General features: G+C 30.0%; 1 protein-coding gene across 1 annotated transcript in view; it reads right to left on the bottom strand.

Moving 5' to 3' along the window:
* The window catches only part of LOC111632069 (mitogen-activated protein kinase 1-like), an 81174-nt gene that overhangs the window by 9631 nt on the left and 53900 nt on the right, over positions 1-17643 (bottom strand). Inside the window, exons 7-10 of the mRNA XM_023376422.1 lie at positions 12514-12593; positions 6948-7026; positions 5042-5151; positions 4745-4936 (exon numbers count right to left, since the gene is read on the bottom strand). Of these exons, the coding sequence (XP_023232190.1) occupies positions 4772-4936; positions 5042-5151; positions 6948-7026; positions 12514-12593 (434 nt within the window). The 3' untranslated portion in view covers positions 4745-4771. The remainder of the gene's footprint in view (positions 1-4744; positions 4937-5041; positions 5152-6947; positions 7027-12513; positions 12594-17643) is intronic.

The following is a 17643-nucleotide window of genomic DNA, read 5'->3' as shown; positions in this document are numbered from 1 at the left end:
ATTTAATTCTTGAGATTTTGAATTATCAACATTATCTAAGCCAGGCATGGCCAACATACAGCCTGTCTAATGAATTTATGTAGCCCGCGATTAATCTTTCAATATTAGGTACTCAAGTCCAAATAACTTGATGAAAAATTCTGACACCTGAAAAAAAGGTGAATAACTCACTGTGCGTTTAGAGTTAACCCTCCATTACAAATCTCCTAAGCAGAGCGTAGAGTGTTGATAAAGCATGATAATGTGAAAAATGCATCTGCAATCTCTATCTAAAATTCAGTCTCTACGGGTGACACCACAATGAGATCTTGCACCACCTCAAAATCTTCCTAGAGCAGCCTCTGGTTTGACCCGTGGAAAAAGTTTTCTTTTCAATTCAGCCCAGGGGCAAAAACTGTTGGCCACCCCTGATCTAAGCTATTGATTGTCCATCTTTTTATTTTCTCTATCATTTTTTTTTTTTTAAATTTAATTTTGAATCTTGGCTCTAATAAGGATGGCAACCATAGAGACTTGTTTTCTATATATGCTGAAAATCTTTTTATATTGAATTTTCTAGTTCTTCTATTGTGGTATTAATGCCACTAAAGGAACTACTGCTCTTTACTTTTGATGATAAGAATAATTTCAGAGTCTCTATTGTGTGAATTATTGAAGATGATGTGGTTTCTTGGTTGCTGGTTTCCACAGTAATTTCTTCGAATGGTTTTAAAAGTAGAACAATTTTTTCAACACGAGACCACTGATATGTGCTCAACGTGGCAATTTTTTTTATCTATAGCATATATGCACAAGGGCTTTTTGCTGTTCCAAGTTTCTTTGCAACATATAGTAAGTAGAATTTTAGCGAGTAGGAACATCTTGAATTAATTTGTTTCTGCAAACCTAACTTGTCTCGCAAATCTTCCAATTTGCTTATAGCTACAACAAAATGATTAAAATGTGTGACAATATTTCTATTAACTGTGATTATAGTTTTCACATCTTGTTGAGAAAATGTGCATTTGTTTAGTGTCAGCTGCAGTGTATGTGTAAACCATGATAATACTTCTAAGTTGCAATTCCTGATTCCAGCTACCATATTTGCTCCAAAATCTCTTAGTACTAAGAATATCTTATGACTTTTGTCAATTTATATCATTCAAGAACTATGTTTATCTGTTCATTGATTCGTGTAGCTGTGTGGGAACCTTCAAAGGGAACAATTTGCAAGACAGCTCTTGCTGAAAAATCATCCTTCAACCAGTGAGGCTGTTACATTTAAAAAAGGAAAATTATTTGTAGTTGCTATCTAAATATCAGTGGTTAAAGAAATACTGTATATTTTGAATCATCAATAGCTTTCTGAATTTTTGACTGAGCTTTTTGAAATATATCACGGATGTTATTTTCAGATATATATTTTCTGCTGGGAATATTGTAATTAGGAACGAGTTTTTTTTAGTAATCTTTGAAATCCTAAATCTGATACAACAAAGTATGGCAGTATATCTACGCTTATCATTTAACCAATCAAATAATGAACTTCAAAGTTTTGGATTGTTGATATTCCACAATTTTTTCTTCTCTATTAATTGAGTTAAAGTAGCTTGTCTTTGGATATGTGTTTCCGTTCTTACTGATGAACATCCAGCTTCTTTCGTTTTGGAACTTTCTCTTTTCATCTTTTAAGTTTATTTTAAANATTGTAATGAAAAGGATAAACTTCAAAGGCTCCAGATTGGGCCACTGGCTAAATGTACTAGTGAGTTGGAAATGTATAAGACATTTGATAGAGCTAATGTAAACACGATTTATATGTTATATAACTACGTTAAACATTTATTAAGAATATATAATTTCACGCGATAATAATCATAATATAATTAACTATTAACACAATAAATTATTAACACTAATTGGCCGATTAATCGGTATCGGCCATTTTGCATCCTTAATTACTTTCTTTTCGTGAACTTATCTTAGTTAACTAAAACAATCCATTTCAGCTCTTCTATGTTAAAAACAGGATATACAATCAAAAAATTTGAATTCCTCAATTTTTGAAGTATTATGATCTATGTTTCCTATGTGTAAGAAATGTTTCAAGGTATTCTATCCCTTACTTAGGCTTATTTATTAAAGTTAGTGACATTGCTGAGGACATATCTAGCAGTGACATGTGGTGACATTTAATGATAGGGAAGCTGTGCCAGCCCTGGATAGAATTATTGGAAGCATTATATGATATTTTGGCATGTAGCATCCATGAGCTAAACCACGAGGTTGGTGCTCTGTAAAGTGCATGTGTGAATGCATATAATCTGGCTGCTTTACACAATTCAAATATTTTTGCCATGGAAGCTGTCCCGTATTTGACAATACAGCACTCCCACTGGGAATATGCATATACGAATTTATATTCGAATATACAATAGCAATCTTATCATTGTTTTTCACATGTATAGGAATTTATAATAAGATACACAATGCGGTTATAATAAAATATTGATTTTAATTAATTCAAAGTACATTAAAATATGAAAATAATTGCACAATATGTACAGTAATACCCCGAACTTACGCGATAGGTAGGACCGAGTGATAACTGCATAAGTCGAATTCGTGTAAGTCGGGATTAATTTCCCAATTTGTGTAAAATCCAAGTTGGATGTATGTAAGCTAATAAATGTTCTCGTTAATCTTATCTCGTCTTTTGATTCGTTCATGGTTACAAGAAATCACCACAAAGAGTCTCTTGAGTCTCCGTAGATATAACAAACACAGAAATAAATAACACAAAATAAATTGTAGCTATGTGTCAATTCTGCGCAACACGTCTGAACATGTAAGCCGAACAATAGTGTGGGGGAGGTGAGTAATCAAGAGTTGCGTGGCGTTCAAACAAAAGACGAATCGACGAGATTTGAAAATCGCGTAACTCCGGGTAGCGTAAGTCGAGGTATTACTGTATTTATATTTTAGAAAATACAAGTGAAGCGGTGCTTCCACAGCTTCCCTTGTATTCCATGGCACGCCACTGATAAATAGGAACTTAATGAGGAGAAAGCTTTTAAAATAAGGTCTGAGTTTTAAATTTGTTTCTTTGCTTGCAGAATTATATAGAGAATCAAATGTGGCTGTTTTTGCTCTAGGCCTTTTTCACAGCTGCAGGTGTTAGACAGGGTTGTGTTTTGAGTCCTGTTTTGTTTAGTTTGTATTTAAATCACTTAATTGAATGGATAAATAATTCTGATTATGAAGATATAGATGTGAACAGTACTAATGTTAAAATATTGGCATATGCAGAAGATATTGTTTTGATTGTTGATTCTGTTAGAGGTTTACAGGGATTTATTAATATTTTAGGTAAGTATTTATTAGAAAATAATATGAGTTTGAATCTTTTAAAATCTAAAGTCATTGTTTTTTGTAATGGAGGTAAACTTTCTAAGTATGATAAATGGTGGTTTAGAAATGATATAATACAAGTAATTTTGCAATATACATATCTGGGTGTAATATTTAAGCATAATGGAAAATATAAATCCCACATTCAGATTTTAAAAGGAATGCTTTTATTAAAACTGACAGAATTATTAGATGGGTAGATCAGATAAATAATGTAATATGAGTGATTGCCTGAGGATTTTTAATTCAGTTGTTACTTCATACTTGTTATATGCTTCTGAGGTATGGGGTTATCAATCTGATGATTTAGATCTAGTATTGGCTATTTTTATTAAAAAATTATTTGGTTTATCTCAGTATACTCCAAGATATTTAATTTTATGGAATGTTCATTATTGCCTTTTTCCTTTGTAGTTTTAAATAAGTGTTTGAATTGGATTTTCGGAACAATGGAATTGGATGAAAACATTGGAGTAGAAGGTGTTTATGCTATATTCTAAATAAGAATGATTTTTTGTGAAAATGTTTAAGGAATAACTGTGTTAATAATAGTATTAAATTAATTCNTAAATAAGAGCTATAAGCATAAAATGAATATATGATCATCAAATAATTATTAAAATTATAATTATTAATTTACTTAAGAAAAGGCACATAACGTCTACCTCTAGTAGCAAATTACTTAGTATTTATTAATCATTAAATTAGTGAAGTTATAACCTGATTATTTAAGGCGTTCATTTGGTTATGTTTCTAGATCATCAAATTTCTGTACTATCTTAGCCTGATGACCAAGATGGTCAGAAATCAGCCTAATACTTTGGAGGACCCAAGACTGAGTTTGGATGAGCAACCTCAAAAATTTTTTGGGAGGCTGCCTGGATGTGTTGGGCCAAATTCCACGATGAATATAATTAGAAAACCCTTGTAATGCCCATAGAGTAGAAATAAAAAAATCATCTTCAAAAATATATAATTCTTAAATAAAAGACATCAGAAATAATGATTAATTAAACTTCATATTTTTGCAAAGGACTTCATATCTTACTTAAAACAAGACATTTCAATAAACATTAAAATTAGCATAAGTTTTATGCCATTTTTTGGAACATTTTATGTGAAACATTTTTTCCCCTACATAAAGAAGGAAAAAGACACCATCTAAAAAAATTATCCAAGTTCTTGAAAAAATTATAGCAATCATAAAAATAATTAAAGAAAAAATCAACGAATTTTCTAAAATACTTGAAAGCATTTTTATATAGTAATTTTTAACCTTTTAGACTTTTAAAAACTTATTTGAAAAGAGCAGGTTAAATTCTACATTATTTTATAATCATTATTTTAATCTTACTTTAGCACCAACAGTGAACCCAAAATCCTAAGACTGCTGCTGCTGTTGCTGTTGTTGTTGTTGCTGCTGCTGCTGCTGTTGTTGAATTCGCCTCTTGAATAAAACAGTTTCTTCAAACACCAATTCTTTAAGTTTGTCTTTAGGAAGATCATCCAATTCCATTTCAAATTTGAAAGGTTCTTCAGCAACAGGCTAAAATAAATTTTTATAATATTAAGAATTAATTCAAAGTATTTTATTTTATAAAAATACACATTGCAATCATTTATAAATGTTTAAAAATTTAAGCATATTTACCTCATCTGCTGGATCATAATATTGCTCTAAATATGGATGTGCTAAAGCTTCTTCAACAGTTATCCTCCGATGAGGATTGAAAGTTAACATCTTATCAAGAAGATCTAGAGCTTTAAATAAAAGAAAATGGAAAATCACAAATCTATATATATAAAAATGAATGTGTGTGTGTGTGTGTGTCCTTCATGCATTACCACACCGTTTATCCGATTGCCATGAAACTTTGAGAAGTTGTTTAATATACTCCTGTGAAGGTTTCTGACATAGTACGATTGCCATGAAGCTTTGGGAAGTTTTTTAATACACTTTCGCGAAGGTTTCTGGCATTTATCCTACGATAGATGATGCGCGTTTACACGAGCATTCGAGCACTGTGTGTTTGATCGATTTCAAATTGTGAAGACCATTTCCCCCCTTCAAAAAATATCTCTATATATGCATTTGTGAACTGTTATTTACGATATTTGTAATAATTTTTGTTTAATCACTTTATTTCAACTTTTTTTTGCTAATTATGCATTCGCTCGAACTTCGTTAAAACCTTAACTGTACCCCGAACAACAACCGAAGTTGTAGGAGGAAATTCGCGTATTTNGATATTTGTAATAATTTTTGTTTAATCACTTTATTTCAACTTTTTTTTGCTAATTATGCATTCGCTCGAACTTCGTTAAAACCTTAACTGTACCCCGAACAACAACCGAAGTTGTAGGAGGAAATTCGGCTATTTTACCGATCTAGGTATCCCCCCATTTTCCAAATTTTAATATTGACTCAAAATAATTTAAAAAGACAAATTACAATAAAACGGTTTATTATCCAACTATCAGAAATTTCACAACATGCCAAGGAAGAGAGGAAGGAGCAATTAAATAATTAAAATTATAAAGTATTAAAAAATATATATATAAAAATGGGGAATATCGCTCTTCTGACAATCGCTGCGAGTGTATGGGCTAAATTTGGAGAATCCATGCTTCTCGCATGGACAACTGTATGTGACCGGCTCACGCGTCGGAAAACCTTCCGATTTATTCGTGTACGCACCAGATGAAAAAACAAAAAATATCGTGTATCTACAAACACTCCAATAAATAAATAGAACTGAAACGACACTTTGAAATGTTTTCCCGATGAAAATGAATAATAATAATGTTTCAATAAAAATGATAAAATGTAAATTGAATTTTATCATAACGAGTTTGCTTGAATTTCCTTTCTTCTGAGATCGCAGCAATGCGTGACGGGTAAGCTAGTTATCCTCATACTATTCTTTTAAAATAAAGATAAATAAAAATAAAACACCTTAAATTTGTTGCTGAGAAATATATATAATTGAAAAAAAACAAACATTTTCAGCCTAATTAACAGGCCATCATCAGGTCAAAAACAAAATAGAATACAAATATTTAAATCAAAATTTAGAACAAAAAATTTTTAAAACTATACAAGAGAAACGGAAGAACATATAAAATTAAAAATATCATAAATCTTCCAATAAACTAATTCTACTCTGTGTTTTTAGTGACCTTTTTAACCATGTACTGCTACGAGAGATGCTGAGAGCCTGCCACCAGCGTGGAAGTACATGGTTAAAAAGTTCACTAAAAACTCAGACTAGAATTAGTTTATTGGAAGATTTATGTTATTTTTTATTTTATTTTGTGTTAATTTTATATGTTCTTCCGTTTCTCTTGTATAGTTTTAAAAATTTTTTGTTCTAAATTTTGATTTAAATATTTGTATTCTATTTTGTTTTTGACCTGATGATGGCCTGTTAATTAGGCTGAAAATGTTTGTTTTTTTCAATTATATATATTTCTCAGCAACAAATTTAAGGTGTTTTATTTCTATGTGTTTATTTGCTGAGAACTTTTAATGTTAAAGAGAAATAAATTATTATTACCATTCCTATCAGCATCAGCATAAATATTTGTCCATGGTACTTTTGGTTTATGAGGAAGAGACTGTAAGTAAGTTCTAGCCTGAAATTAAAAAAAAATACATTTTAACTACAATAAATGAATTCTATTAATAGAGATAAAATAATAACTGAAAATATAAACAACAAACAGCAATTCATTGACATAAAAATTATATATTTTTTACTTTAATTTTAAGATATTAAAAAGAACTGCTTGGATAAACCCAAAATAGTTATCATAAGAAAACAGTTATTACTATACATCATTTTTAAAGTATGAAAAGAATGTTATTTCTAAAATAAAAAAAGTTAGAATATATTAAAACTCAAAAGTTTTTAATCGCTTAGGGTTTATATGAATTATATATGTATAGCCACTTCTCACTGAACAACCACTCAAACTTACAACCACTTCTCCAGTACAAGAAATCTCTTTTTTTTTAATCTTAGTCTAGTTCCACAGTTGGTCAGTATTCTCTAGACCAGAGATTGGCACCTTTGAGCAGTGTTGTGCTGAACCTAAGTTATAGTGTTATAGTGTTATTTTGGGTGCCAATATGATTCTACTAATTTTGTTATATAAATCAATAGTATCAAAATTGGTCTGGTTATAAAGGAATTCAAAAATTAATAATTAAAATTTAATTTTTACTACATTTCTATTCAATCATAGTGCCACTGAAAATTGTTCTGCATGCTACATTTGGCACGCGTGCCATAGGTTGCCGACTCCTGATATAGACAAAGCCTTCACAATCTCCAAGACTACATATTTCATTTATAAATTTGTACTTTATTGTGTATCCCATATGAAGAATTCAATCACTAAAATATAATCTGAATTTATTTTTTAAAAAATAAACTTTAATTTTTTTGGTACATCATTTTTATAATTTTTGTTGATTGGATTTTTATGTTCCATAATATGTAAAGATGCAAATTAAATCAAAGTTAGAGTTTCCTTTAGATCTTTTCCTTATCTAGAATAAATCAACTTGATTAAGCTCCTTGTTTAATGACCAATTGCTTTAACAACCTAGTAAAAAAAATGGAACTCAATTATTAAGAGAAGAGTGGCTTCCATGTATAAAATTAACAAGCAAAAGCTGGATATTATTAAACAAACTGAAGTACACCTGGCTTGGCTTTATATATACTTAATTAATAGTAATTCAGCTTAACATTATTTATTAGAAAAATGCAACAAAATTTTATTTTACACAATAAAGCTTCAATTTAAAATGATATATTACAATACTGAAAAATATTTTATTTAAAAATAAGTATTTTCATTGATAAAATTATGGTTTAGTCCTATGTTAATTATATTATGACCTTGCGATCATGTTGGCACTACTTTTAATACACTTGTTCAGAGATGAAATTTCCTATTTTATACTTCATCTCTACTTCATACTATATGCAATTTTAATGCATACAATATTAAAATAGCTCCAATAATAAAACAAGTTTTTTTATAATGAATTTTATTGAGATAAGAACATCAACATCAAATTAGAGGGGGAAAAAGAATCAAAGCTAATAGAAATTACTTAAGATTTTTAATTAAAAAACAGGAGATTATTTCTTTATCAACAAGCAAAGAAGATACAAAATAAAATTTCATTTTCAATGATTTTATATTTGTGTGTTAATAAAGCTTTAAAACTTTTTTATACAAAAATGATTTACAATATAAGAAATGTAAGATTAAATTCTTCACTTAATTAATAAAAAAAATTCACTTTGGAACCTATTACTTTATTTCCCATATAAATGATAGTCTGAAGTTATTTGAAATCAATCTATCATGTACATTGAAAGTTAAGTGTACTATTTATGCTGGAAGTGCCACAGACAAGGATGTTGATGTTCATGGGCTAATAGTAAAGTAAACTTTCAAAATTCAAAAACTTAAATTATGAACAACAATGAAATTGACTATTGTTTTATCAAAAAATACTATAATTGTTAAAAGAATAGAAAAGACAATGCTTGAGCATTATCAATAGGCATGCTTTACAAAAATATGTTCATTTGGAAATTTTATAGTGAATGTCCTATATGTTTTGTCATACATAGAAAACAGCTGCCATGAAAAACTGTATGATTACATATTTTCAAACTTTGATATTTGAAAAAAAAGACATAATTCAAAATAATGTCTGTTTGAAACTTAAGTTGTTCTAAAAGAATGTTCACTTTAACACTTATTCTACAGAAAGTTTTTTAAAAATCATCTAAGGATTGTTTTGAACATATGATTAAAATTTTTAATAAACAAGCTCTCATATATAATATATTTATACTATCTCCTTCATATGTGTTATCAAAAACAGAACATTAATACAAATTTCAACATTTAAACTTCAGATCTATTAACAATTTGATAGTTCAGTTTTTAGCCATATTTTTTCATTATTTCACTATTATTTAGATTAAAAATCTATTGGTCTGATACATACCATGCACAGTGCCCATAGTGCCATCTAGCAGACAAGTTATATTAAGATACCTTTCCAAAGAGAGTATAATTGTTGCACACAGTTTCCTCTTGAACATATTCCAAATATATGCATTGAACTGATATAATATTGCTCTATCAAACTTGTCATATTATATATATGTTATGTAATAAATAATTGTTGAATTATCTAGTGTCTCCATGCATTATGTTGTTAACCTCATTACTACCTGTCTGAAGGAACATATCAAAAGGCCTATTAACCACCATCCTGTCAACATATGCTGAGGACCTGGATGTGAAAGTCCATTTTGATTGGACAAAAACCCCACAGAGAATAGTGGACAGATCTTCTGTGTCACAACAATTGCGAACTGTTAACCAGCAAGATTGAACCTTCTGAATATTTACCTTCTTCAAATTCAATTCCCATTTTTGGCTGTTTGTTCATAGTTAACAAAACATGGCTATCTGTTGTAAATTGTCATGAAACATCAAGGCAACAACTTGAATCACATCTGTTTAAAGCCTTAGGCACATTGACTGATACATCATTCAGTGAGCTCACATTCATATAACAGTATTTTACCCAGTCACTAATGAATTAATTGAATGTTTTCACTGATAACTTAAAATCACCATCACAAGTGCCATGCTTCTATCTGCTGGACAGATGGCTGACCCATTATTTTTTTGGATATCTAAACTACACACAAAGAGGACTTTGACACTACTGCAGCAGACTTGTCCTACAGCCAGATGGTGCATTTTCTAAGTGAATTTCTTGCAATTTGAATATGCCATCATTGAGGCATCTGACTTCATTAAAGATCTACAATCTTGAATTTGATGGGTGTGCTCCATATTACCTCAGAAGCATGGTATACAATGAGCATTTGTCTTTCATAATCTAGGGATGTTTTACACATTTTTCTACATCAATGCTGTTGTGGAGGTCCCTTGTGATGTCTTATCATGGACCCGATAATTCCTAGCATTGTGACACCCGTAATTAAGGAGGAGGTGTCATTCAAAATGGCAAGGTGTAAACTGTGTATATGGGTGGTAGCATTAGACACAGAGGCATAAACTCCATTTACATTTAACACCTGTTTATTAAAATACAAAAGACATCTTTCATAAGTTAAGAGATCTCCCTTGGTCCTTAAAACTAATCTGACATGATACCAGTGTCCGAATGGGATACAATGTTTGTACAATGATAAAATTTCCAAAGTTCATTGCTCTTTATCAGAGGATCAGAGTTCTAAATGGACTATCCACTGATGGAGAATGCAAAGAACATAGTTTGTTGTCCATATCCAGGATAAAAGTTTCTCAGTCCCAGCTGGAGATCTCTTTGGTCTTGGAGGGATCACTTTCTATCCAGTGGAATCACTTTTGCCAACTTGAGGAGAATCTCTTTATCTTTGGAGAAATCCCTATGGTTAACTTGGTGGGAAAATCTACTGTTCTAGTAATGACAGAAATTGCCTCTGTCCTTGAATTTGGGTCTCTTAAAGTTTTGTATCCCCAATCGAATGTTCTGATTGATCGTGATCGCCATTCTCTACCTTTCTGATTGGTCTTTAGATTGTTGCAAGAGCCAGTCAAGACAGAATTCAGAGATCAGACACCAGCTGAAGATGTTTATTGAATTTGTTGCAAATCTGCCTGTAATTCAGTCAAGTGCTTTTACTCCAGTTGTAAATATTACCAGCTGCACTTGCACGACATTTGGTTTTATTATACATTCTATTTTTCCATTTTCATGATTGTTTGAGAAAATAGTCAAATTCCCGATCTGCTCTCTCACAATATTTTATCTACTAAGAGTATTTTATTTGAAAAAATTTTTCCCTTTAAAACAATTTTAGACTCTGGTGAAGACCTCACACTGTTCATAAACCCAGCAAGTGCTCCAGCAGACCATTCAAGAACAACATTTGTGGTGATGCAATGACAGTTTCTATTAACTGTTGAAAACCTACCTTCCTCACTAATCCAAATGATTTTACTGCACCAAACCCTCCTTCAGCTCAACCTGTAACAAAAGGAAACAACCCATCCATAGAAACATTGCAAACAACCAACTCAGAAACTACCTCTCATCCAAAAATGACAATCCTCTCTGGACAACACATGTTTTAAAACACCATACTGTTCATAACTTGGGGTAAACTGAGGCATACTATGCAGTGCCTCTAATGTCATCTAGCAGTGCAATATATATTATGCTATCTTCTCAAAGAAGGCACAATTGTTGTATATACCTTCCTATCAAATGTATTCCAGGCATATGTTTTAAACTGATATAGTGTCGCTCTACTGAACTCATAGTACTATATATATATGCTGTGTAAATCAGTGGCATGTGGTGACATTTGATGATAGGGATGCTGTGTTTCCATAAAAATTATAAACAAATACTGGAAATGACAAAAATAAATAGCTTTATTTATTTTTGTTATTTTTATTGGAATTGTGCCATTACAAGAAATTCTCAATAATTCAAAATTCAAGGGATGAAATAAATGTAAGTTCGATTAGCAAGGATTTCCTGTATATATTTTTATTTATTTTAATTCTAAAATAAATAAATTGACATGAAACAAAGATATAAGAACTCATTTATGAAAATAATTGCACAATATGTATTTATATTTTAGAAAATACAAGGGAAGTAGCACTTTCACAGCTTCCACGGACTGCATGCCACTGGAGTAAATAAATAATCATTGAATTAACTAGTGTTTCCATACATTGTTTTGTTAACCCTGCAACAATTTTTAAGAAAGAATTTATTTGGTAAATAAATATATTCAAAAATATCTTCAGTAATGAATCTGATTTTAATATATAATACTAAGTTTTACATGACTAAAAATTATCTACGTAACTTTTTAATTATACCAATAAACAATTATAGAATAATAAATTTAACAACAAAGTAAAATAAATTACAATAATAGCACTGAGCTATGATGTTATAGTTCTTTATGCCAAAAATAAATTAAACAGATATAAATAGCTCAAAAATCTGATAATTTCATTTATACATTGAAAATAAAACATTATTCTTACTTTTTCATTAATAATACAATTGAGGTCTTCTTGAGATGGTGAACCTAATATACTTAGTATGTGATTTAATTGATCAAGATCTGAAAAAAATTATTTTATTTTATTATTAATGACATTATTAAACATTTTATTTAGAAACAACTCAAGATTATATAATGAAAATACTCAAATAACTAAGGAAAATTACAAAAATTAATGATATGATATTGTAAAAACTCACTGCCTTGATATTAATCCAGCAGTGATTCAGAAAAACACAAGTGTTTTTGAACCTGCTTCAAGACCTGTGTTTGACACATTCAAACTCTTTGATATTTCAATGTGTCAAACACAGAAGGTCTTACACATAAATTCAAATTTAAAATCCTTTAAAGTTGACCAATAGGATGCATCCAAGTGTAGAAGTTGTAAAATAATTTTCATAATGATGTATCAAAGAGTTGGATGTTCCATCTATTTGAAATTTGTGACCTGAAACAGGTCTAAGAAGCAGACTGAAAACATTTGTTTTTTTCTGAACTTGCATCACTGCTGGGTTAATATCAAGATAGGGAGATTTTACAATATCGTATAGTCCAGTTTCTGCAGTACAGAACATTGTTATATGATATATTTGCCCTAAATCATTTCAATAGAAAATTAACAGACATCATAGAAATAAGAGAGATTAAGCTAGGGGTGGGTAATCCTTGGCATGCTGACTTTTTCCCAGGGTTCATCTTAAAAAGTAAAAATCCAACATCTTCGCTAAATTTATATTTTAATTTAATGAGATAAAATTTTATTGAGTAAAGCAATACTAAATAAAAATTCAATAAAAAACAAACATCCTATTGGATTGCTTGGAAAGTAATTTCGTTTTTTCATGGGAAAAAAATAAAAAGTTTTCTTATAAAATAATCAAGATGGGTTAATAATGATGATGATAATAATAAGTGCAGAGCCCAAATGGTTAGGAGTTGAAAGTTGAAATTTGGTACTCAGTTAGGGTACATCACAAGAATGTACACTAAGAAGGGATTTTTTGAAGTTCCCCCTGCAGGGGAGAGGGAGAGGATTAAGACTTATCCTAAAGAACTCAGCTACTACTGTACTATTTTAGATGCAATTTTTTATTTTTAACTGCATTTTATGCCATGAGAATGCACCCTAAGAAAAAATTTTTGAAAATCCCCTCATGGGAGAAGTAGAGAGTTAAAGATTACCTTGAAGAACTTGGCTTCTATTGTACTATTTTAGATATGGTTTTTTTGCATTTTTGACTACGTTTTAGTAAGGTATGCCATCAGAATACAAATTAAGAAGAAATTTTTGGAAATTCCACCCCCCGAGGGAAGAGGAGAATAGAGTTAGTTTTAGTCAGTATAAAGTGTAAATAATAAAGAAGGAAAGCAAATAGGGCACATATAGTATACATTTTGGAAATTAATAAATATTTTAATCATTTCCACTTTTCAGGTAACTCAAAAACAATATATCTAAAATAAACAAATTCAAATGAACATTTGAATTCATTTTAAATTTGAAAAATTCGAAATATAATGTTCCACACAAGTTTTTTTTAGATTTTAAAATTTAAAATTAATCATTTTATTCAAGTAAGGTTAAAAATTTCTCATAAATTTGATCCTAATCTTATAATATAATTGAGATGGGTTGATGATAACAATAATAATAATAATAATAATAATAAGCACAGAGCCCAAACAGCTAGGAGTTGAAAACTGAAATTTAGTACACAGTTTTGGTGCATGATGAGATTGTAGACAAAGAACAGACTTTCCGAAATTTACCCTGCAGAGGAGAGGGAGAGGATAAAGGATTATCCTGAATTTGGATTTTACTGTACTATTTTAAGTGTGGTTTTTTTGTGGGAAATCAAACATGTTTTTAGATCCATATAAAAACTCTCTAACTAGTCTCAGAAGAGGGTGAACCTAATTCTTGCACTCGGTAAAAGCGGGTAAGATCAGCTATAATTTAATAATCTTAATTTTCACTTTCATTACTTTTTGCCCAAGCAATGCTGGACTCATCTGCTAGTATATAAATATTTTATTGAATTATATATTGACCATTTTGGTCCAATATCTTTTGCCATCTTTTTGGTAGTAGCATGATTCCACATTCATAAAAGTTCTGATCTTTGCTTACAAAAAACTGATTCAAGTGATTTTTGACATCCTCATTTGAAGTAAATGTTTTACTGTTTAAAAAATTTTGTAAAGACCAAAACAAGTAATAATCCAAGAGTGCCAGATCTGGTAAATATGGTGGGTATGGTAGCACATCCTATCCAAGCTGTAACAGCTTCTGATGAGTTACCAAACTTGTGTGAAATTTGACATTATCATAGTAAAACACTACACCTTTTCTGTTTGATGGTATCACTCAATTTGTCCAGTTGACAGCAGTACACTTCCAAATCAATTGTGGAATTGTCTGGTAGAAGCTAAAAAAAAAAAAAACACCACACAGAGAGCATTACTTTTTTTTTATGAATATTGGCTTTCAAAAGTGCTTTGAGACAGCTCATCTTTTTTACTCCATGAGTGCTTGTGTTTGACATTGTTATAAACAATCCATTTTTTGTCATCAGTTATGATTCACTTCAAAAATGGATCATTTTCTTGACGTTTGAGAAGCAAATCATAGATGTCAATGCAACGGAGCAAATCTCTTTCTTTAAGAACATGTGGAACTCATATATCAAGCTTTGAAACTAAATCAAGTCAATTCAAGTGATCATAAATGATTGAATTTAACAAATTTAATAGAGAGGTTGCAGCCGACGTTTTCAGCCCAAAACGTGAATGTTGAACGTCAAGTGCAGCCATCTGGTAATTCTAGAAGGTTGACAATGGCAATTGCTATGGCAAGTAGAAGTTGGCTTAAATTTCTTCATTTTTTTGTGTTTGGGGTTAAAATTATGATGTATTTTATTAAAATAATGATTATTTAAGCATTTATGAATAATATTGTAAAGAAACAGACGATTTTAATCCAGAAATTATTTAATTATTCAATTTTTTTGCAAGTNTGGCTTAAATTTCTTCATTTTTTTGTGTTTGGGGTTAAAATTATGATGTATTTTATTAAAATAATGATTATTTAAGCATTTATGAATAATATTGTAAAGAAACAGACGATTTTAATCCAGAAATTATTTAATTATTCAATTTTTTTGCAAGTGACATGAAGTGCCTATAGAATTTACATATATTTCTATTCATAATTGCTTATCAAAATTCTGTAGAGTACGTTTGTTCTTTCATGGCATCTTCTACCATCAACAGTGTAATATGTTTGTAAATTTTCTAAAAATAATTTTCCAAGCTGCTTTCAGATTTACATAAGCCACTACTTCCCTCAACAAAAGTATGAGGTAGTCCCATCGTCTTATTGTATGGTAGGAGACACTACACTAATTAAAAATAATTATTTAGTGTTATTAAACATCCTATAAATACTTTAAAATAGTTTAATTTGTTTATTTACCTTTGCTAGTAACATTTGTTGTTGTTAAATGCTTCTGCCATTTTTCAACAATATCCCATGAAGTCAGTGTGTGATGTGAACGTGTGGCACAACGCGCGTTCAAACATCAAACGTGTACTTCTGCTTGCTGTACAAGTTTAACGTTTGAACTTCTGCTGCAACCTCTCTAATCTCTTAGTGATTTCTCATGTTGTTATTCGAGAGTTTGCTTCAATCAATACCTTTATTTTGTCTTCATCAGTTTCAACTGGCTTTCCAGTGATGCTGCTTCTGGCATAAAAAATAATTTTAAAAAAATTGTGTATGCTCATTTTAGTGACCTTGAATACTGTCACTTAAACCCATAGCATCTTGAAAATAAAATTTGATCCATCCAATTTTTATTACATTTTAAATTTCATTGCTTGTATTCTATAAAATGACAAAGTTTAATCAAAACTGACCAGTAAAATTTTGAGAACAAACTTAATTCTATAAGCCATGTAGAAGAGGCTTTGCTAACATTCCAGCTCAATAATATATAAATGATTATTTCTGAAAGGGAATAATAATATATAAATGATTATTCCCTTTCAGAAATAACAAACATTTTTTTCTAATAATTAGGATTAAAAAATTTATGGCCAGTTAAACTTTGAATTTTTCATGATTTTTATAATCCTTTTTATGATCTTGTGATGATTTTGTAACTTTCATGATTTTCATGACAGCACACACTTGGATATATATAATACTATCAAGCATCCAGTTCAGGAACTTGCATTTATAATGAATTTTATCAATACCTTTATTTATATTATGTATAATCATAAAAATTTTTCTTTTTTTGCACTTATGAGAAACAATTTAAAACTCATTTCTACCCAGAAAGTCTACACATACTGAGAACTATAGCTACCTTCTACCTCTAGGGCACCTGCTCTATAAACTCAATCCTCACTGCTCTTGAATCTTAGGCTTTCAACAGATTTTACTAGTATCATGGCCCAAATAAAAAAATTTTTAAGAAGGATCTAAAAACTATTCCATTGAGCAAATAATTAGATGTACAGTACTTTAATGTAAAATACGATAATGCGTTTCATGCCGAAAAAATACTCAAATATTTTATGTATAATGTTTATTCAGAAAAATTGTACAATGTGCATTGTTAAAAAGCATGAATCATCATCATCTTTTCGCAGAATGAACCAACCTGAAATGCAAATTCAATTTGCAGAAAACAAAAAAAAAAAAAAAAANGTGATGTGAACGTGTGGCACAACGCGCGTTCAAACATCAAACGTGTACTTCTGCTTGCTGTACAAGTTTAACGTTTGAACTTCTGCTGCAACCTCTCTAATCTCTTAGTGATTTCTCATGTTGTTATTCGAGAGTTTGCTTCAATCAATACCTTTATTTTGTCTTCATCAGTTTCAACTGGCTTTCCAGTGATGCTGCTTCTGGCATAAAAAATAATTTTAAAAAAATTGTGTATGCTCATTTTAGTGACCTTGAACACTGTCACTTAAACCCATAGCATCTTGAAAATAAAATTTGATCCATCCAATTTTTATTACATTTTAAATTTCATTGCTTGTATTCTATAAAATGACAAAGTTTAATCAAAACTGACCAGTAAAATTTTGAGAA

The sequence above is a fragment of the Centruroides sculpturatus genome, unplaced genomic scaffold (assembly GCF_000671375.1).
Source record: "Centruroides sculpturatus isolate CEXI.00-Female unplaced genomic scaffold, Cexi_2.0 scaffold707, whole genome shotgun sequence".
Taxonomy (NCBI): Eukaryota; Metazoa; Arthropoda; class Arachnida; order Scorpiones; family Buthidae; genus Centruroides; species Centruroides sculpturatus.
Note: the sequence above shows the minus strand (reverse complement) of the source record. Positions and strands in the feature narration are given on the sequence as shown.